General features: G+C 36.9%; 2 protein-coding genes and 1 long non-coding RNA gene across 4 annotated transcripts in view; 1 reads left to right on the forward strand and 2 right to left on the reverse strand.

Moving 5' to 3' along the window:
- The window catches only part of LOC144632462 (uncharacterized), a 39037-nt gene extending 17711 nt beyond the window's left edge, over positions 1-21326 (forward strand). The window contains exons 1-5 of one of the 2 annotated variants that reach the window (XM_078491120.1): positions 5147-5626; positions 12349-12472; positions 15218-15460; positions 17957-18106; positions 19482-21326. In XM_078491120.1, the coding sequence (XP_078347246.1) occupies positions 5295-5626; positions 12349-12472; positions 15218-15460; positions 17957-18106; positions 19482-19712 (1080 nt within the window). In that variant the 5' untranslated portion in view covers positions 5147-5294 and the 3' untranslated portion in view covers positions 19713-21326. Of the gene's footprint in view, positions 1-5146; positions 5627-12348; positions 12473-15217; positions 15461-17956; positions 18107-19481 lie in introns of those variants that run through there. The other variant, XM_078491121.1, reaches the window with a different exon arrangement.
- Positions 387-1300, reverse strand: LOC144632506 (uncharacterized). Its single transcript, XR_013566901.1, has 2 exons — positions 1135-1300; positions 387-912 (listed from the first exon to the last, which is right to left on the reverse strand). It is a non-coding gene; the product is annotated as an uncharacterized LOC144632506 (long non-coding RNA).
- On the reverse strand, positions 2835-4838 carry LOC144632452 (glycogenin-1-like). The gene has a single exon (XM_078491108.1). It carries the CDS (start codon positions 4611-4613, stop codon positions 3441-3443), a length of 1173 nt encoding a protein of 390 aa, XP_078347234.1. The 5' UTR covers positions 4614-4838; the 3' UTR covers positions 2835-3440.

Genomic DNA, 21326 nt, shown 5'->3' on the forward strand with positions numbered 1-21326 from the left:
GCAATGTTGAGGCGATACCGGTTAAAACACAATTATAATATGCCTGACAAGCAAAAAATGTTGAGGCGATACCGGTTAAAACATAATTATAATATGCCCTAGAAGCAAAAAATGCCATGGAGTTTTTGTATGTCTTGAATATATAATGAGGCTCCATGTTGTTCAGTTACTTGTCCTAATTGGACAAGCTTAAGTATTGATAGTGATTCATGTTCTTAATTAATTATCTAGCATCCAGACACCAAACTATCCCATTAGGTGGTTGTATGATGATGAATGATCATCATCATCATCATAATATTATTATAGCTACATAAGTAGCTGACAGAATAATAAATAAATGAAAAAGAGAAACTAATGTAAATAAAGCAATCATGAATAGACAATTTAATGTAACTGTTGTATAAACACAGGTAGGATATTTTTTTAATTCAACAACACTATGCTTTAATTGACTGGTGAGCATAATCATTATCAAATCACATAGCATGAATTATTGTCATTGACTGCAGAATTAATAAAAAGAAATGTTCTGACAGTCTGTTTCTGACAGTCTGTGCCAATGTTTTTCAAACAACTAGAACAAAAAAGGAGTCTGACGAATTACAACCCAGCTGAGGAGACTTTTATGACACAATCAATTTTACTGAAATGAAATGAGATTTCTTTCTCCTTGAAAAAATATCAGACTTATCTTCAAGTCTTCCACTGGCCCATCCTCTGCACCTCACTGATGGTTTTCCTTGGAATCCAGCCCAACTGTTTGTTGTCACTATCAGAAATGAAAACACCAATTGCCTTTTCTTTTCCTTGGGATAAATCCATTTTAATTTCGTGTACATGTAAATGAACTGGCTGATGCCTTTTCGCAAAGACAGCTGTTCCTCAGTCCTGTAAGAGACACCTTGATTTCTACAAAAGAAAGGAGGATCAAGTTAAGCTCTTCATCATTCTCAGTCCAGCAAAAACAGCGAAAAGAAATGGCCATAAGCTTATTTTATGTTTACAAAGTGTTCAGTACACATGAACAAGAAATTATTCTTTCCTCATGCAAAGCATTCCTTAATTTCCATTATCTGCTTTGTTTTACCTCATTTTAAAACATACCTTACAAAGTTAAAAGGCTTAGGTTACCTGCGTGTGATCCATTTCGAAACTTCTCAATAATTTAACATCAATTTTTGCACGAGTTCTCTTCCTTTTCTTTATAAGTTTTTCGTCCATCTTGAAAATTTCCCAAAATACATCTCGAGGACAGATGGGTTGAACGAGAGGGCCCTGGGAAAGACACTAGTTACCAGTATCTTCTGGGCAATTTTCAAGATGGCGAACGAAGCTGGCGATCAATGTTAAAAATGGTAGCTTTAGCAACCGTTTATTCAGTGAAGGGCTCAATGAAACAAGTCTTAATGAATCATGGATTATGTTTGCCAGGCTAACTACAATGTAAGCCATACAGGATCTCACGTTGAACCAAATCTTCTAGTACCAGGTAACTTTATGACATGTTATGAAAAATGTATCGTGATGGAAAATATCCATATCCCTCTCACAGAGGGTGTTTCGGCTTAAATCCCCCACACCTCTGGAAAATCCCAGTTAAGCACTATACTTTAATTTTAAAATTTTGGCTTTTGAGACCCTCCTTCCTCCTTGGTTTTCTCATAATTTGACCTTCCATTGGGTGGGTATGGATATTTCTGGAACTGCATAATATAGAATGCAATAAATGTGTGTGTGGAGTATTTAAAGGATTCTGGCAGCATCCCAGGCTCTCATTGTCAGCTGGAATCCTCATTAAGCTCCATCAGACTATATGATGTTACTATTGCTAGTGGTATTCACTGACATAAGCAGCTTCTTTGTATATTATTTCCAAAGTAATTAGATTTGCCACTACAAACATTTTTTATAAATCATTAGTCAGCTTAAAACTAAAAATTTGTTGTTCTGTTTTGTTTTTGTATTTCATTGACTTGCTTATGAATACTTTTTCATGGTCTCTTGGTCAGTGTTACATACTTTGTGGACCAAAATAAGTTAAATAAATAAGTTTTTAAAATATCCCTAGACCCTGTGACCCCATGCCTCTGGAATTTCTGCCATGCTTAGCATTGTAGCCTTTTTGTTAGACATCAGCAAACTTGTTAATGCATGTTGAGGTTGTTCCTAGCAGTTCCATTGACAATCCAATCGTGATTCCAAGGCATATGCATGACAAGGTTAATCTTTAGTTGTGAAACACCCTTAACATAAAGGCTATTGGAAATTCCAAAAGGATAGGCCGAGCCAGTTTTCATACTATTCAAAGGAGGGTAAAGAACCTGTTTTCCTTACAAAACACTGTTTTGCACTTTCAAAATTCATTCTCTTTTACAACTTCCCATTATGGATTAATTTTGAAATAACACTGAAAACAGGATGAAATAATTAAATTGGTATTTTGCTTATTCGGTGAGATTGAGTGAGTTTGTGCGAGATAACGCGAGTTTAGGCGAGTTAAGGCGAGTTAAGGAAATTTGACCATAATCTCAAGTTGCGAGTTAGGGCGAGTTTAGGCGAGTTAGGGCGAGCTAAGGTCCCAGAGTAGGCCTCTAATTAGTAGACCTTCACAATCTCATTTGACTCTAAACCTTTAATGTTATGCATCGACTTTCGATTTGGTAGTCTTCTAGGGATTTTCGAATCCTTTACATCCAGGTCTTATTTTTGTTTACCAACCATTCGCACAGATTATGAAAAAAGTCGATATTTAACGGATTTATTGAACGAAAATATTGGAATGAAATTGACACTAGTCTATCAATCTTGTCAGCTTATTCTGTAATATTTCATTTTGCCTTCCTGTATCTTTTACTACAATAGTCTGTTGTATTTACAAACCTCTTAACGCTCTGATTTGTAAACTTTTTCTTTGCTTTTTAATTCTATTGTCTCTCTTAGTTATAGCTCTAAGAGTTATTTTAGATGCCCAGTTGCCATTTTCTAGTTTAGATAAACATGCTGTAAATAATTAAAGTACAATTCAAATTCATGTTACAAATCATCGGTTGTTGTTGCTGACCACTGTGAAAATAACATTTTTTCTACGCTCTCTAGTAGAAGCGAAGCAATTTGAAGATAATCGAAACTCACAAAAAAAATAGTGACAAAGAAACACAATATTAGAACAAGTTTTTTGCTTTCACTAACAACTGATATTAACAATATAGAATATCTTTCATTCTGCTTGTTCTTGAAAACCTTATTTACAAGGAAAAACGATCACAAATCGACCGACAAAAACACAGACCTTCTTTTCCGTCTTTAGAGTCTTTGAGAGCGCAAGCATGGCAAAAACCGTGTTCAAAATTTTAAGTTCAAATGGATGTCAAAAAGGATGTTGGGACAATACTACAAAAGCTACACGAGACCTCAAACTTCTTTCGTCTTCCTACATTTCAATCATCCTTCATGTGGTCGTTACAGTCAGCATAAGGAACAGAGCCAAACTCCTGGGCTGGTCGAAACAACTTTGTAGATCTCCACCAGTTCTCTAAATTATACTTCTTTAGCAGTTCATATAAATTCTTCCAGAAAATATATATCATATCATCAGCAACTAGAATTGGTCTGTCATAATCTCTGGCTTCTTTTCTGCTTGGTCTACATTTTGCAGACCATGGCTTAGGTGGATGGTAGTGTGGAGCTACAGCAAAATGGAAAGAGTTCAGAGGTCTGTAGATAATAAGTCTGACATTGAATGAAAAGGGTAGTGCCTTCCAGTTACCAGCATCAGCATAATAATGCCACAGCAAAACCTGATCATCAGGACAAGTATCTATTCGTGTTGTTTCCAGCCACAGGTTCATAATTTCTTGGTAGTACTTCGCATCTGGTCTGAATACCAGAAATCCTGCATTGAAGGCTGGGTTTACCACACCGGGTCTTGAGGAGGGTGCAGCAGCGAAGTCATATGGAATGTCGAACAGTTGATCAATGTTTGTCATCAACATGTAATCAGCATCAACATAAATGATTTTGGAAAATTCTGTGTAGTTCCAGGCGTGGAATCGAGTGTGTGTTCCCTTTATTCTGTATCCAAGTGGCTTCCCAAGCCACCCACTGTTGCGGTCACCTCCCAATTTAGCATCTAGCCAGTTACAGTCCATTTCTTCAACCAAACGAGTGTTCCAACCAACGCTCTGCAGTGCTTTCCGTGTAGCCTCGCTCACTGTTTCCGAAATTAACGCGATCATGTTCTTCTGGCAAGAAAATGTGCGAATGGAGTGACCAAGAACCAACGCAGCAGAGGCAAAATTCTCGTCGACCACGATGGTCAGCCATGTAACGTCGCTTTTAGATTTCACGTTCTCTCTGCACCAATCTTGGCCAAAACGACTTTCAATTTGATACATTCTCCATTCCTTGTGAGCCAGCTCTAGTTTGTTCTCCTCAAGCCTCTGCTCATAATTCGTAGCTTCTGAAATAATCAACCTCGTGTATCTGAAGAAATATGGAAGAAAGAGCGGTCTCCACACAACGAGAAAAATCACCACAGTTAAGATCGGAATGAGTGTTATGGCGAAGATTGTTCGACGTGTTCCTTTCTTTCGTGTTCGTACACTCTCCATATTTTGGTGTGATTCGGGTTGTTTACTTGACGAAGAACGAATACCTCAATGACGCAGGTTTATTTTTTTTTTGCGGAATCCACTAGCGTTGCGCACCATCGATCAGTCAATCGTATGCATCAGTCCGAGACATTCCTTCTCTTTCAAACTGTCTTCTCTTTTAAATATTTTAAGGTTCGTTAAATCGTAATGAAACACTGTAGGAAAACGAGAAATGGCAATAGCAACGTTTAAGGAAGTCTTTAATGATTTACGTAAATTAAATTTTCAATTAAAAGTTTGGTCTCTGGTGAGAGTGGCGTGATCTTACTGCTCTGACGTCATATCCATACAAAACACAATGCTTATTGTTCGTATAGCCAGCTTTTTCATAAGAAAGTTTCGCACAAGATTTCACAGTTTTTGCACAAATTGGGATAAAACATAAATTTTAGCCAATCAGAGCGTGCGCAAAACTCAATCGTGAGAGAAAATATCACTTAATTCCAGCGAAACCCCACGAATTAGTGCCCAGGACTACTCGGACTTCGCATTGTGCGAAGAACGTGAATTTGCACATGTTTGTGATGTTTTAATACAACGAGAACCTATTATCACCTGATTTTTCCTTGCTTACTCATGGAAAACTTATTGACCTACAACTGCCGGACTCGATACGTTGTTACTTAAGTCGTATACGGAATGGAGCTATACGAGAGAATGCAAGAACGTACACATCGCGAGTATCATAAGGATTCTCGCCGCGATATTTTCGCGAACGGCGGGTTCGCCGTCCATGACATTTCGACGGCCGCAGACAGTGACGAAAATTTGGCGCACAAAAAGGGTCTCAAAGAGCACAGTAGCGTATATACGTTTGTATGGACGTTGCTGTTTGCGGTTGTTTTAATTGTGGAGAACATTTTTCACTTTAAACTCTTCGAAAACTGCCAAGCATCTATCGTTTTCTACTGGTTGGAAAGTTGTGTTATTGCTCTGTTCTTCAGATTTTGGGGAAGAAAACGAGTCCGAAGGTACGTGAAATATAAGCTTAAAGTTCTTGGATATTATTAGGGAAAGAGGGAAGACCTTCACTGTAGAAAACCCTGCCACCTGGAAGACTTGACCTAAAATTACGCTGCTTTAGAAGAGCAAGCTTAATAACAATTGAATCATCGGGCAATATTTCTCGTATTTTATGTATTATTTATGAAGAATAACAAATCTCTAACGCCTGGTTCACATTTAATAACGGCAGAACGGCAAGGTCACGCAAACGCCAAACAACACAACAGGCGTAGTAATTAATCAATAGAAATCGATATCGAAAATCATTCGATACATACTAGTTATGCAACGCTTTCGAGTGGTATACTATGGAATATCCCACGAGTCACTTGTATTTTCTCGGTATACACACGAGCCTTTAGGCGAGTGTGTATACCAAGAAAATACAAGTGACAAGTGGGATATTCCATATTATCACATATATAGCGAGAATTTTGGGCAATAAATCTCCCAAATAGATTTCTATATTTGCTATATTTCACATGTGAGAAAAGCGATACGTCCAATCAGCTTCGCGTATAGCTTTCTTCACATGTGAAAAATATAACCAATCAGCATCTAGAGTGGAACGACCCAACCAATCAAAGCACGAGAACTCAAATGGTTTCCAACGAGGTTGAGCAAACAGCGAGCGGCAAGTTTGTTCCCTACGGCAGTTTATGCTTTGAAAATATGGCTACACGGTTTGTTCCTTTAAAAAACTTTGTCTTTAGAGTACTTTATGGAAAGGCAAGCAAACAGGAACTCGCTAAGCAAAACCGAAAGAATACAGTAATGAGATTATAACAATAAAAATCATTCTTCAAAGGCGGAGCGAAGACAAGCGAAGTGTCGATACGTGAAAGCGAAGACAAGAATTTCTTCAAAACTTACAACACATCCGCGGACTTTCTAAGAATATTCAAGCACTAGCACCCTCGGGAACACCATGGTAAAGTAGATTGCATTTTTGAATGTGGATTTGCGTCGCAATTATTGCCTAATTAACTGACTCCTTGTATGTAATATCGCAATTTTGTTCAAAATTCGCCTGCGTGTTTAGTTGATTCGCTTGTGGCGACGCTTCCTCGATGCGATACCAAAACTTTTGCTTTCAAAAAGTAACGCAATGTGTTTAATTAAATAAAGTTTTTGCAGAAGATTTTGTTGGCAGTAATTTTTCTTATTTGATTAAAAGTGGTTTCGCTTGAAAAGCGATGTGCATTTGCCTGCTTTGTTTTTCCTACCGCTAGGTCAAACTGTAATATGTCAAAGGTTTATGTATTACTTGACATGAAAAATCGCGTAAACTTTACAATGCTTGAATTCTCGTTATATATATAATAAACAAATTACAGCATAGAAAGTGTTTGAACGGATTTTTATTACTCGTTGCAAAACTTTGAAACTCTGTGCTGCTCTCGTTGTTTTATTTCGAAAAATCCGTACGTTGCACTTTCTATGAAGTAATCTATATGTATACCACGAGAAAGTGTTGTATAACTATTTTATACCATGCCATAGAAAATACGCTTACTAAATTTCGTCGAGAATACAATCGCAGCGCACGATGGGAAGGTTGGGTTGAATACCGTCGAATATACAACGGCTTTCCTGTATTCTGATTGGCTGTATTTTCTATGGCATGGTATAAAATTCGATAGCACTCGATATTGATTAATAACAATCGAACTTACAGAAAAAATATTATTGATTTTTATCCATTAGCAATAATCCACAATTCATCTTGCCGGGTACACATGTAGTCGATGACAGTTTGGAGTCATGTTGTTTTAAGTATATGACTATTTTTATGGACTGAAGATGTCATTATTGCTATTATTTGATATGAATGTAGGTCATTTTGCCCTCAAGTTGATAAGCCCTTGGTCAGACTGATATAATTGCAGGATAATGCCCCAGGCCGACAGATTGTCCAAAAAATTGAACAGTTGGCAGAGAGACGATGCTTCGAAGGCAACTGAAATTTGGAGGAAAATCTTTTAACCAAGGGCAGCAAGGGCCTTATCCTCCAGCATATCAGCCATAAAAGGGGTTTGTTTAATTTTTTACACCTCTGATTAACTTCTACAACATGTTTACCAGAACAATATTTCATTATTGTCCAAAGTCCAATATTCATGCTTTTTACCCTCTAATAACCGTTACATACGCTCACGTCAAACACATCATGCGGACAAAATTGGGCAACATTATTAGGCAGCATGCCCCAGCATTATTCCCCAACATATCAGCAAACCAGAAATTTGTTTATCTTAAACACCTTTGATTAATTTCTGCGACAAATATTCAGCGTCCAAGAGCCAATATAATTGTCACTAACACTCACGTCAAATACATCATGCGATACGAAATTAGACAATTAATATCAAGCAGCACGCCCCATCATTATCCTTCAGCAAATCAGCAAGCCAGAAAGTGGTTTGTTTATTTAATACACCTGTGATTAATTTCTACGACATGTTTAATAGACAATAAGGCCAAAGGCCAATATATTTGTGCTTTTAACCGAACGATTATTATTGTTACAAACTCTTACGTCAAACACATCATGCATTACAGATTGGACAATGAATATCAGGAAGCACACCCCATCTGATTTGACATCTTGCTCAATTTCATAGAAGAGAACAAAAACAATCATGGTTATGATTTAAGGCCTATTTTTTTAATCAAATCATGGTTAATGGCATGTCAAGAAATCTTTCAAGATCCAAAGAATCTACCAAAATATCCTTTTAAAGGATCTTTGGTAAGGGCTTGAAGATCTTGAACAGTCCTAATTCTCAAACTCATTAATACCATCATCAAATTAAAACAAAGAAAATCATAACCGTTAAGGAGATTTGGATACCCAGTCTTTATTGGCATAGATTTTTACGATTTTATTTTTCCATTTACTCCATAGTTTTAGTTTTGATTGAGAAGATATATTAAGATGGAATCCACTAGGAAGTCGAGTAATATTTAAATATTAAAGTTGGACAAAAATCAAGTACCAGAATAATTTAAATCCTATTGCGTTATTTCCTACCCTTAATAAAAGATAAAGATGTAAGTAATTATCCGTGATATACACCAACAACAATTTCTTATCAGAGTCTGAGAAAATGAATTTCAAAGTTCACAAGGTATAGGCAAAATCTCACGTGTAGCCATTTTGGAAATTCGTCTTAAGCGATTCAGTGGAATTCAGCGGAACTTCGAAATTTGTTTTCGATGTTTGGTGTTGTTAGAAAAGATTTCTTTTGATAAGATATTTGAAGCAGTAACAAAAAAGTTTGCAATAAGGTGGAAATAATTCTGGTACAACAATTTCTTATCAGAGTCTGAGAAAATGATATTCAAAGTTCACAAGCTATGGGCAAAAGCTCACATCTTTTAAGCAATTCATGGGAATTCAGTGGAACTTCGAAATTAGTTTTCGATGTTTGGTGTTGTAGAAAAGATTTCTTTCGATAAGATATTTGAAGCAGTAATGCAAAAGCTTGCAATCAGGTGTAAATAGTTTTGGTACATAATTTTGTCCAATAACTACTCGAAGTCCTGGCGGATTTCCTCTTAAACACTCAAGACAGTGTTTCATCGGCTATCCAAAAACCTCTAATTTCATCAAAAAATACTCCGCTGCGCGTCATATTTTCAACTCTCTTCTTGGTGTTTGGATATCCTGATAAAACACTGTCTCACCACAGTCACAAATAAATAGGGTGGCCCGCCAACACCAACGGTATTTGCATATCATCACTAACCGTTAGTTGGCTTTAATCTAGGGCTGCAACGATACATTTTCTCACAATACGATACGTACCTCGATACAAGTGCCACGATACGATACACGATACGATACAACATTACATAAAACTGACAAGTGTTATAATTTTACTAATTTCTGTTGGTAACTCAGTTTTTTCCACTGTATCAGCAGCGAAACTTATTTGCAAAGTGAATTTTTCAGGAACCGCATGTTTTTGTTTGTGGGCACACAAGGCTGTGTCAGTCGACAACTAATTGTCGCATCTTTAAAGAATATGTGATCGGAAGTGAAGCAGAATGGAACTTCCTTGTCCCACAGGTTAACAAATCGCTATTGAGGGCTTTGACTTGGGTTAAAAAACAGTAAAAACAGTAATTTCTGAAAGTTGCTGAGGAATATTTTATTGTTTCACGATACTGCAATATTTTGTTCAAATACCGATATTCGTATCTTGACAAAAAATATCGCGATTCACCGGTGCACCGGTGTATCGTTGCAGCCCTACTTTAATCTCAGGAGGACTGGTATGCAGTTGGAAATACCAAGTTTTAATTTGGAATGGGAAGGTTGTCTGATACACCCAAAGTGAGACGATTTGACTATAGCACTTATAATTAACAAATTGACTTGAATCAATCAAATTGTCAAAACTTTTCTGCCTTGATGTTGACCTGTTATTCTAGAATTCAATTTCCGCAACAGTTAGAAAACATAGGGGATCCACAATAAGTTCTACAGGATCCAAGATTTGACTTATTTGAAGGCCAAGATTCAGGATTTTTGATGGAAAAGGGAGCGAGATTTGGGGTTGAAATAATGAACTGGACACATGAATTGGCGATTTTACAAGGCGAGATTCAGGACTCCGGTGACAAAAAATAATGTGGTTGCATAGAAAATCAAGTTGTGATCTTCGTGAACACCGCAAAAAGCTGCACAAAGCATTTATTATGACTTACATGAGTTACCTGTATTTCCATGTGTGCCAGTTACATGGGAAAAAAGAAATAAGCTTACAGCTTATTGTCGGTGACCAAAGACTTCAAGACCAGTGCCGAGTGCAACACCCACTGCAAGTCTTTTTATCCCCGGGGGGGGGGGGGGGGGGGGGCACTCAACAAAGTTTTGTATGGGGAGGAGGCTCCGCCCCGAGGTCCAACCCCTTACTCTTTTATGTACCATTTTGACAGAAAAGGTACCCCTTTCATAAACCTTTTTTTTTTTTAAAAAGGTATCCTTTTCATATACCTAAATGATATTACTTATACCTAAAACAGGAAGTCTTCCTGTCAATTTTATGTAGCACTTAAAAAATTAAAATGATGCAGCCATTAGGTGTGTCTGTTTGAAATATTTCAATGGAAGGCCCTTTTAAATTACCTCGATGACAAAATTCTGAAAATTCCCTTTCATATACTTAAACTTGTGAAAACCCTACCCTTTGCTACACCTGAAGAATAGGTCATTATAGGGAGTACTGCACGGGCTTTTAGTGTTGAGGCAAGGAATTAAGAAAAAATAAATGGTCGGGATCAGGGTAAGCCAAAAAAAACCTTCAGGATTATGGGATTTAGGGAAAATTTGTACCAATCGCTCCTGTTACGAAGTCGGAATTTATGATCGAATGGAAAGTACCCCAACACTTCTAAATATTAATTCTCTCATTAATCTGAGGGCCGTGGGTTTGTCAGTCACAAGACTGTTAAGTGCAACCCTTGTCAAATAATGTCAATTTATTTTATTTTTATTTAAATACTAATAGATGAAATTTTTAATCCTTTATATCTTTTATTATTGTATTATTATATTGTAAATAGTTTGTTTTAATTTTTATGTCATTTTAGCTACTCTTGTCATTGTATGTAAATTATAATCAGTATTATTATCATATTTTTTCACATGCACATTTTAACGAGCCTCATTGCTTCTCTGTGTTATGTGGGTAAATAAACTATTGTACTATATTGTATTGTTATTCTAAAAGACTTGGGGGAAATAAGAAGAAAATTACCAACATTGCATAATTTTTGGCAAAGAGACATCACAAGGGGGTGGAAACTGGGAGAGAAAGGTACAGGAAGAGTATGTTTGAGTACCCCCCCCCCCCCCCAACATTCTCTTCCCCAGAGCCTCTTAGCTGGCAGAACCTGGGGCACAAGGAACAAGTGGCTCTGGGGACCCATGATTTGATTGACTAGAACTTTAACAAAGGAAATTTAAATCTTGCAAATCAAATCAGCTGTTTTAAAATTCCTATGTTTTAAAATGGTTGATTTGATTGGTTAGATTTAAATTCTCTTTTTAAAAAATCTAGCCAATCAAATCATGTGTCCCCACAGCCACTTGTTCCTCATGCCCAAGGCTCTGGGGACGAGAATGAGGGCCCCCCCCCCAGGAACTAGTACAAAAAGCCCAGAAAAAGCTTGTCAGGATACCATAAAGTTCCTACAGTAATGAGGTAACAACCCTACAAAAGTAGAGATAAAATTTTGGGATTGTTAGCAAATCCCAAAAATACTGATCATGACCCTCTAAAAGTAACAATTAATGCTCCAAAAGAAGTGACCTGAAACATGACTTGTTATTAAAGCAAACAGTGGAAATAACAGATAACACAAGCTGTACCAAACTGATCATTATTATTAAATGAGCCTTTCCCCAAGGCAGTTTGTACTGATGTAATACAAATTCTTTTGAACAAGATTTCTCAAATTCATCTCTGCATGTATTCAAAACATTTTTGATTTTAATAACACGGCTCCGCCTACACATGGTACATGTTAAATAAATGAAAGTAGCCCCCCCCCCCTTCTAACTTATGAAGGAAGAAGGGTCATTCCTTTTGGACCTTTACTGTAATTCACCCCAGTAAATTTCTTTCTTGTTATTAATCATGATAATTTTTTGTCATATTTTCCTTTTGCTGTTTAGCTTCAGGAGTCAAGTGAGCTATTTTGGGCCTCTTCTTTTCCTACATGTTGCTGTTGTCACTGCCTTTGGACTGGATTTTAATACCTCTCCATTTGGCCTTTCAGCCGGCTCTGAGTCATACCTGGTTTGTACCAATTTTTGTCATTATTTTAAAATAGCTTTGAAGTAAGAAGCTTATGGTATATTATTAAATTCTCAACCTCGGATATTGCATTTCTAGCTTTCTGATTGGTTCACTGAATCCCGGTTATCAGCTTGTATACCTATGTTTGACCTTATATGGGAAATGAGTGCAGCAAGTGCCGCTCAGGGTAAAATTTTTCTGCGGGAAGCAACAGTTTCATCAGAACTCAGAGACTCAAAGGACAGTGCAGAATGCAATGGAGTCGACGACTGAAAGTATTGTTTTATGTTCGTGTTTATTTGCCTTATTTTACTTGCAATTAGATGTTGAAACACCACTTGTATTCCTTCCCGAGTTTTTGTTACGCTAATCTTTGCAAACGTAACACGATTCTTCTGTTCGTTTGTAACAAGATACATGTACTTTTGTTGTTTTCCTTGAAAATGCTGTAACGTGACCCTTTGTTTATTTGTCTCTTTTTTTGTTTCACGGCGACATCGATGGCATTTGTCTTTCTTTCAATAATAAAGCCAATTATTTAACTTTAATTAAATTAAGTTGCGGTTTAAACTGCACGAAAGACGTTTCTCAAAAAGTAAAGAGCAAATCTAGTCAAAAACATCTCTTTCGAAAGGTTTTTTTAAAACGCAATACAGGTAGGATGTTTGTTTCCTGGTTATCAGGAGTTTCACGCCGAAAATCCCAGTGCAAGTTTTTGCATTCCTATTTACGAAAGCGCTGTAAAAGTCTAAAAATCTAATTTAATTAATTTGCGGTTTTCACTTGGCGCCACGAAGTCTGCAGGAATCCTACCACAAACACGCAATACAAGCGATGTTCATGAGAGTTCCAGCAAAAAACGTAGACTACACTGCGCATGCGTTTGGCGTAAAGTACGTTGCCCTAAAACGTCGAGTAGTACCACAAGGAGAGCAAAGAGTTTTCTGAAACAAATATGTACTTTTGAGAATCTTTATATGAAAGTAACGTAGATGTGCTCCAGGTTTTACCTAGGGGTACGGTCAGGTGCTCCCCACCCGCACCCCCTCCACAAGAAATAATTAATTAATTGATATTAATTAATTAATTGGTGATTAAAAGTTTACACCGCGTTAGCGGTCTAGTGGTTTAGGGGTTTAGCAAACGCCAACCCACCAAACTATCACAATAGTGCATTCTGCACTAAAAATGGTTGAAAACAGCAAATTTGGCGAGCTTTATGAACAAGAAATAATCAGCGGTGCCTACAAAACCACAGAAATGCCATAGTAAAATTAACTACGCAAAACAAAAGGATTGATGCAAAAAGTTTAATTAATAATACTTGTAAATGCAATACAAGAGCGAGTGAATAAAGTAGAAAAGCAGCAAATAATTTACGAAAGAACAGCAAACTGACACAGTTTCATTCATTGTATGTCATAAAATTAGGCTCAGCACTTCTGTAAAGTTAAATACCTTTTAATCTTGGTCTTGTTCTTTTATGCTTCAATAAACCTGTTCCACTTTGAGGTCAATTTCGCTTCAAATAATATAGCAGTCTTGATGACAGCCGTGAAGCCGTAAATTACAAGTACAATGTAAACACTTGCTTTGTTCTACTTGCACAAGATGTGTAGTTTCCAGAAAAGCTTTTGCTTCGGACCATCCTGTAAATCTTAACTGATGTCACAATTTCCAGAATATATAGACGACTTTAGAGGAGATTATTGGATGAAAATCTTGGGAAGAAAACTCTCTCACTCGCTTTCCTCGTGTGTTTCATTCAACTGAAGAAAGTGAACACCACGCCACAAATTTTCCCGCCCCCTCATACTATCACTTCATTTACATCGAACTGAAATGTCCAGTCGATTTAAACTTAAAGAAGAGTTTAATAAAACAATTATTCTATTCGCCCTTGTTGGATACAAGTCATTATAGCCAACTTGGCGCTTTGCGCCTCATTGGCTATTTACCACGTCGTATCCAATGCGGGCTCATAGAATAATTGTTAATTATATTACTGTATACTGTCAATGGGGTCATAGCGTTATCCATCCTTTGAACAACTGGTCTCAGAATGCTGACTGTAAGGTGTACTGGAATAATAAATTTATTAAATAGACTAACAAATTATACTTGTTGACATTGTTCTCATTTCTTGCATTTTTCTCACTCCTACAGTATTGGAAAAATCCTACAAAACTCGTAAAAGATGTCAGACCTTCCAACTCTCACAATTTGGTTGTGAGACTCACGGTTTCAGGACATCTCACGGTCTCACGATTGAACCTCAAAATCTCACGATTTTCCACAATGAATTACAATCTCAATCAGATATGACCTAAAATCAACTCGAATTATAAAATAATAGTTGCAAATACAAATCAGCTTGATTAAGAAGGATTAAATATTTGTAATGTCTGCGTTTCTTCTCACTGGGGAATTTGAACTGAGCTATTTTAAAAAATTGCACTACGAGAGGTCGAAGACTCTCATCGGTGTTTCAAGTCCCAAAGGGGAAAATGGCACTATTAAATTACAGCAGTTTGAACACTGCTAGGTTTTGTTAGCATTGAGATTCCTTTGTTTTAAAACATTTTTGTGAACCTAACTATTTGGGACCTCAAGATTTGGGGGTTTTAAATGTTGGAAGGTCTGAGATGTTCTTGTATTATCTGTAAAATCATCCAGTAAGGACCACATTATGCAGTACTCCTGACCAATATAGCTAATTAAAGTTTTCTAATGTCTTTGTTGCAGGTAGCCTTAGCATTGACACCTCCTATCGTGTTAATAGCATCTTGGGTGACCAATCAGCATTATTACTCAGACAAGATTATTATATTGGTGACCACATCAAGTTCACTTCTCATGGTTCTGTTCTGTACATTTGAAGATGAACATGCTCATTACAGAATGTCATTTAGTCGTGGTGCTTTTGGTATTATAATGGGTGCTTCTTTGGCTTTCTTTATTGTTCATGCGAAACGATCTCTGCCAAAGGTATGTGTTATGCTTGCAGGTTATTTGTAAAATTTATTACTAATAATTGAAAAGAAAAGGATGTAAAAGACACTATGCAGGTCTTGTGAATGCACTGTAAACCTTGATATAGAAAAAGGCATTCTTGTATTTTAATATGAAATAGGAATTAGAACAGGCATTCTGTTTGGTATTCATTCTATTCATTCTGACAGCATTCTTCATTTTAGTGATAATAAAAATATTGTTGTTCCAATGTGAACACTCAAGATAATACCAAAGTAACAGCTTACTTGCTTAAACTGAGACAATGAGCATCTGTGTGCCATTTAAATGTGACTCTACCCTGAAAGAAAGAGAGGAAAGGAAAGCCTCAAGCCAAGTGGCCCATACTGCTGGAGCTCATCCTGTTTTTGATAGCATTAAACAGCTAGGAGTATTTCTACTCCCCCCTGAATGGGATGCTAGTCCATCGCCCCCAGCATTATTTTGCACAACACAACACAGGGACCCTAGCCAAGGCTCGAACCCAGGCCGTTTGATCCTGAGTCCGGCGTGCTAACCATTAGCCCACTGCGCCTCCCAAAGAAAGATCAAAGGCTCTTCGAGCAACCTCATGGTAATTCGATGAAGTGGCGTCCTTCGTTTTCTTTTCAAATAAGCGTTCAATAATGTAACAGTCTCACTTCATTTGCCTTTAAATGCTTTTTTTTCATGCGAGTTGCGTCAGTGGGTCACTGATGCTTTGTGCTCTCCGGCTTCGTAGCGCAAATTCTATATTTTCACTACCAAAATAAAGTGTAACCTTTGAATATGTTTTTTACTCTCTTGGATGCGCCGAATTGCGTTTTCAATTACTTTTCTGCCAGCACATATATAATATACGTACCGGAGAGCGACAAGCGTTATGATCCGTTATTATTTTTTGAGCAGCCGATGAAATTTGAGAAAAAGATGCGCGTGAGCACTTTGTATTTCTGCTCGCCTCTATTTTTGTACATACAAGATGACGTGACGCAAAACAGAAACGTGCTATGCAACTCGTGTTTTTCCAGTGAGCTGAAACGTTTACTAAATCACGTCACATGGCAAGCGAGACCGCATGTATTTTGTACCTGCTATCAGTATTAAAATCACATTCTCACTTCATTTCCCTTTTTGAATGTTTTCTTTTTTTTCATGGGAGTTGCGTGAATGGGTAATTGATAGTTTGTGCTCTGGGGCTTCGTAGAGCAATTTTTTTTACCACTGAAAATGGATGATGTGACACGAGATGACGTGACGCGAAACAAAAACGTGCCGCGATATGAACTGAAACATGGCAAGGGAAATTGCATGTATCTCGTACCTGCTATCAGTAAGTAACAATCTCACTTCATTTGCCTCTTAGAATTTTTTTTTTTTTTTCTACATGGGAGTTGCGTGAATGGCTCATTGATTGCTCGTGCTCTCCGGCTTCTAGAGCGAATTTTTTTTTAACCACTAGAATAAAGTGTGATAACCTTTGATCCTCTTTCGCATTTAGGATAATTTCTTTTGCAAATACTGATCAACCTCGTTTCCTGGAAGAGAGAGATCTTGGGAATGAATTTTTTTTTCACTTTTTGAAAAAGATAGGTCGGTCGGGCGATGGGAAACGAAACATTTTATTGGGATGGCCTAACACTGATACTTTAAATCACTAACAGACCAAAATCTACTCCGCAAAGAGACGAACAGCAGCACTTCTCAGCAAGAAAAAAATATCCTTTGTCATGTGCGTGTATAACAGCACTTCTCAGCACTTTCATACGAAAAACGTCCTTTGTCATGAGCTTTCTCACACATGTACAACAGCACTTCTCGGCATGCGCGTCAATACGAAAAGCATGAGCTTTGTCATGTGACATTTACCGAAAAGCTTTCGTGGTGTTTATATGTCCTGTATGTCTTGTATGTACAATAATACAATAGAAGGAGGAACGCTTGCCTTTTCTCCCAGATCATAAAGCGTTCATCGGTATACTGCATTCTTCCTGCACCTCATCAATTCTTAGTCGTCCAAATGAACTGATGTAACTGATCAAACAGCTCAACAACCTTTGCTTTGAAGCCCATTTCTTTCCACTTGAATATTTTTCTGCATATTTCCTCTTCATTTCTAAGGTCTACAAAGGTGTATTTTGATCGAGGGTGGAGCGAACGAAATACTACCTTTGATATTATCTCGGCCCGACACGCCATTTTGAATTATGTTGATCTCTGTCAAGCAAACATTTGGCCTCTATCCCACCCCCCAGATATATGAACAGAACACAAGGGCAGGGAGGCAGGGGAAAACCGAAAGGACCTTTCCATCAGCACGTTTATCGTTTAATGACAAATTAATTGCGGTTTGATATCAGAATCGAGTGAGTGAGTGAGTGTTCGAGTGAGAAAATGAGGCCAATAACATAACCTCATTACCATTCGGTAAAAATGGCCGGTTGAATTGTGTAAAACTGATTATTAAAGTTTGCTGTCCTATTTTTATTACAGGCTTCATATGCAGAGCTACTCTATATGTTCAATTTTAGCTGCGTCATGTCTCTCCCATTTGTTGCCTTACTGTTTGGTGAATTACCCTTAATTGAAGGTGAAATACAAAAACGAGGAGCATTAAAGCTTATCTTCAGCATATTCATTGTGGTGAGTTCTACTGTACAAATTAACTTTGTTGATAGCCATGCATAGTGAAGTCATAATAAATTAATGATACTCTATTTATCACTCCAAAACTTTTCAGTAATTAATGATAATATAAATGCATCATCAAAATTGAAGTGCTCAAAAATAATTTTTGTCAAGCAGCCTTCTCTTATGAGTGGTTTTAAAATAATATTATTGATTTCATTAATACACCAAGAGAGGCATCCTTGCTTTCTGGCAGCCCGTTCCACAGTCGTACTGTTCCAAATAAAAACGCTGAACGCTGAGTACACTTATAGGGTGGGAATTGTAACATGTTCCTATGTCTTGTATTACACAACAACAGTCATGATCAGGAAGCAATGGTAGATGTTTTCATGCTTTTGTAGGATCGGAAGACGACCAGTCATTTAGACATCAGGTTGCAGATGTACAACTGCATCTGGGTTTAAGCCAGACAGAGCTCTTGCATTTTTTAGTATTTTTTTGTTACTCTTATAGTGCCTCTCCTGACCCAGCTGCATTTATAAATCAAAATGGTAGTTTCTTTTGCAGCTGTTATTTGGGTCAACCCTTTTACTTAGTGGAGAGACCCCCCCCTCCCAAAAGGAGAAGCATGACAAACTGTTAGTGCTATCTGACCACCTGCTGGGAATTAACCTGTCAACTTTGCCAGTCGGGGAACAAGAGTCGTATTTGGTACTTGAGAGTAATGAGCTCAAATGTTGTCACGTAATGAATGGCATAAAGCAACCATTGTAATTGTAACATTTCTTTATTTTGGCTTCATTTAAGTAAAGTAATTAATAAATAAGTTAATTTAAGTAATGCATTGTAACTCGAGGAATTATATTAGTTAATTTCAATTTTCTATAGAGGGAGTGCACAGACATTTAGTTCTTTTCTCTTTCTTATTTGTTATTTGTTAATCGTATTTATGTAGTGCCTTTGTTGTAAATAAAGTATTCATTAAATGCAAAAAAAAATAAAATAAAATAAAATAAAATAAAAATATAGCAACTTGAAAATGGCAGGTTCAGTCTGGTGACTGGAATAGGCCCTTTGCACAACCCGGTTAATTACATGGTACACAGTCAGCGATGTTGGGCCCCAAGTTACCCAGTGGGAAATCCAAAAAACGGAACGTGAAGCTTGTCTGGTGGGAGTGTTCAACTGCCTGTTTTGCAGCGCAGCATAGCTGATTTTGTACCATGTGACCAGGTCATGCAAAGGACCTATTTGTTAGCAACTGGTACTCTTTCTCCTGATTGATACATACCTGTTCCATTTTCAACAAATGACTCACCACTTTGTGATTGACACACTTAATTACTGTTAGTACAGCTGGTTATTAATTTTTGTACTGTTATTTTAGGCCATTCTACGTTTGGCGAGCCAGGCAGCTTGCCTTTATCATCTGAAGTACTCAACTCCACTGCTAAATGCCACAGTGCGAGGGTTTTCCTGGATTTGGATCACAATTGCTATTACTTTTATTACCCCTGGGATAACAGCTGAGCTTGTGGTGCCAGTGCTATCTTCATTTTGGATTTATGGCTTTGCATCATTTTTACCGGCACTGTTTTCTGATTTTCCCTGGAAATGAACAGAAGAACAGTTTTCCTTGTTTTGTAAATATTTTTAAAGTGTTCCATAATAATTACGTCTGAAGGGGGGGAAAGTGGGTGGTGTAGCAATTGTAGAGTAAAGGTACCGTAAAATTCCAAAAATAACCTCCACATATTTAAAGTTTGAGGTGAAAAGTGCCACATGCAAGCAGTGGCATAATTTTTGACTCGTATGTGCGGTATGCAACTGTTGATCGAATTTTATACAGGGAGGCTTTGCTCCAAGGTTCAAACCCTAACTAGGTAACTATTTCATATACCTGCCTTAGAAAATGATGTTGCATCCCTTTTCTATACCCTAGCTAATATGGAGCAACTTTCACTAAACTATTCATGTGAGTAACCCCAAAATATTTGGATGAAAACGCCTTTAGCAGGGCTGTAACTAGGAAGAGGTAAGACGAGGCGCTTGCCTTGGCTAGATTTTAACCCAAAATTAAAAACAAAATAAGTTTTGTTGGGAAAATGATCCCAAGTTGAACAAGATTGTTTTTTTTTTCTCAAGCTCAAGAAATACTTTATGAAAAGTGTCAAAGAAAGAGTTCGAGAGCACTCTTTCAAAATTTTTCTGTAGGGCATGCCCCCAGAACTAACTAGTAAGATCTTGCCTCGCCTATGGCAAAGGTCTTGTTACAGCCCTGGTTAGGTGCCTCTGTTTGAGATGTTTTAAAAGATCTTTGATACCTCAATGACCGTTTCAAGTAGAGCCTCACCGTATAGTCCATTGTAGGGAGTACCACCAAAGGGTCAGGTTACTTACAGAAGATTCCACTTGCAGTCACTAAACTGTTCGAGTTAATAATCAAGGGTTAAATTAGTAAATTTAAGGCACAATATTAATTGACTAGCCACAAGTCCACTCTTGTGAGCGACGTAGTCCCAATAAACTAGCGACAACGCGAGAGAGGAACAAATAAAACAGAGTTTGAAAAATCTAAAATATAAACTAGTTATTATTATTATTATTATTATTATTATTATTATTATTATTATTATTATTAATAATAATATTATTATTATTATTATTATCATTAAATAAAAATAATGATCTTTATTCAATTCTCATAAAATAATAATAATAATAATAATAATAATAATAATAATAATAATAATAATAAAACATTTTTATAGCGCCTATCCAGGTCTGCTCTAGGCGCTTTACAAATCTATAAAAATTCGTTAAAATTAGCTGAATAAATCTTAAAAATTAAAAATGTACATTAAAAGTAATAAAAAGTAAAAATCGCTAAGAGTAATAAGTTTTTTTAAAAAGATAAGTTTTGAGTTTTGATTTAAAAGAACTTAAATTGTCACATGAGCGGATAAAAAGAGGTAGACTGTTCCAGAGTTCAGGCGACGAAACAGCAAAAGCTCGAGACCCATACGACTTAAGGTGGAATTTGACAGGGTTAAGGCGTGAAGAGTGTGACGATCGGAGGGTTCTTGAAGGTTGGTAGTGCGTTAACAAATCTTGAATGTAGATAGGAGATTGTTGATGGAGAGCTTTATTGTTATTATTTTTATTTTTATGATTATTATGTAATACAATCCCAATTCATGTTCATAAAGAATTAAACTATGAAAGAGAAAAA

The sequence above is a fragment of the Oculina patagonica genome, chromosome 12 (genome assembly GCF_052425735.1).
Source record: "Oculina patagonica isolate OP01 chromosome 12, crgOcupat, whole genome shotgun sequence".
NCBI classification, from domain to species: Eukaryota; Metazoa; Cnidaria; class Anthozoa; order Scleractinia; family Oculinidae; genus Oculina; species Oculina patagonica.

What these genes read in the sequence shown, in the direction of transcription:
- LOC144632452 (XM_078491108.1), bottom strand. Translation starts at nt 4,613, where the DNA reads ATGGAGAGTGTACGAACACGAAAGAAAGGAACACGTCGAACAATCTTC.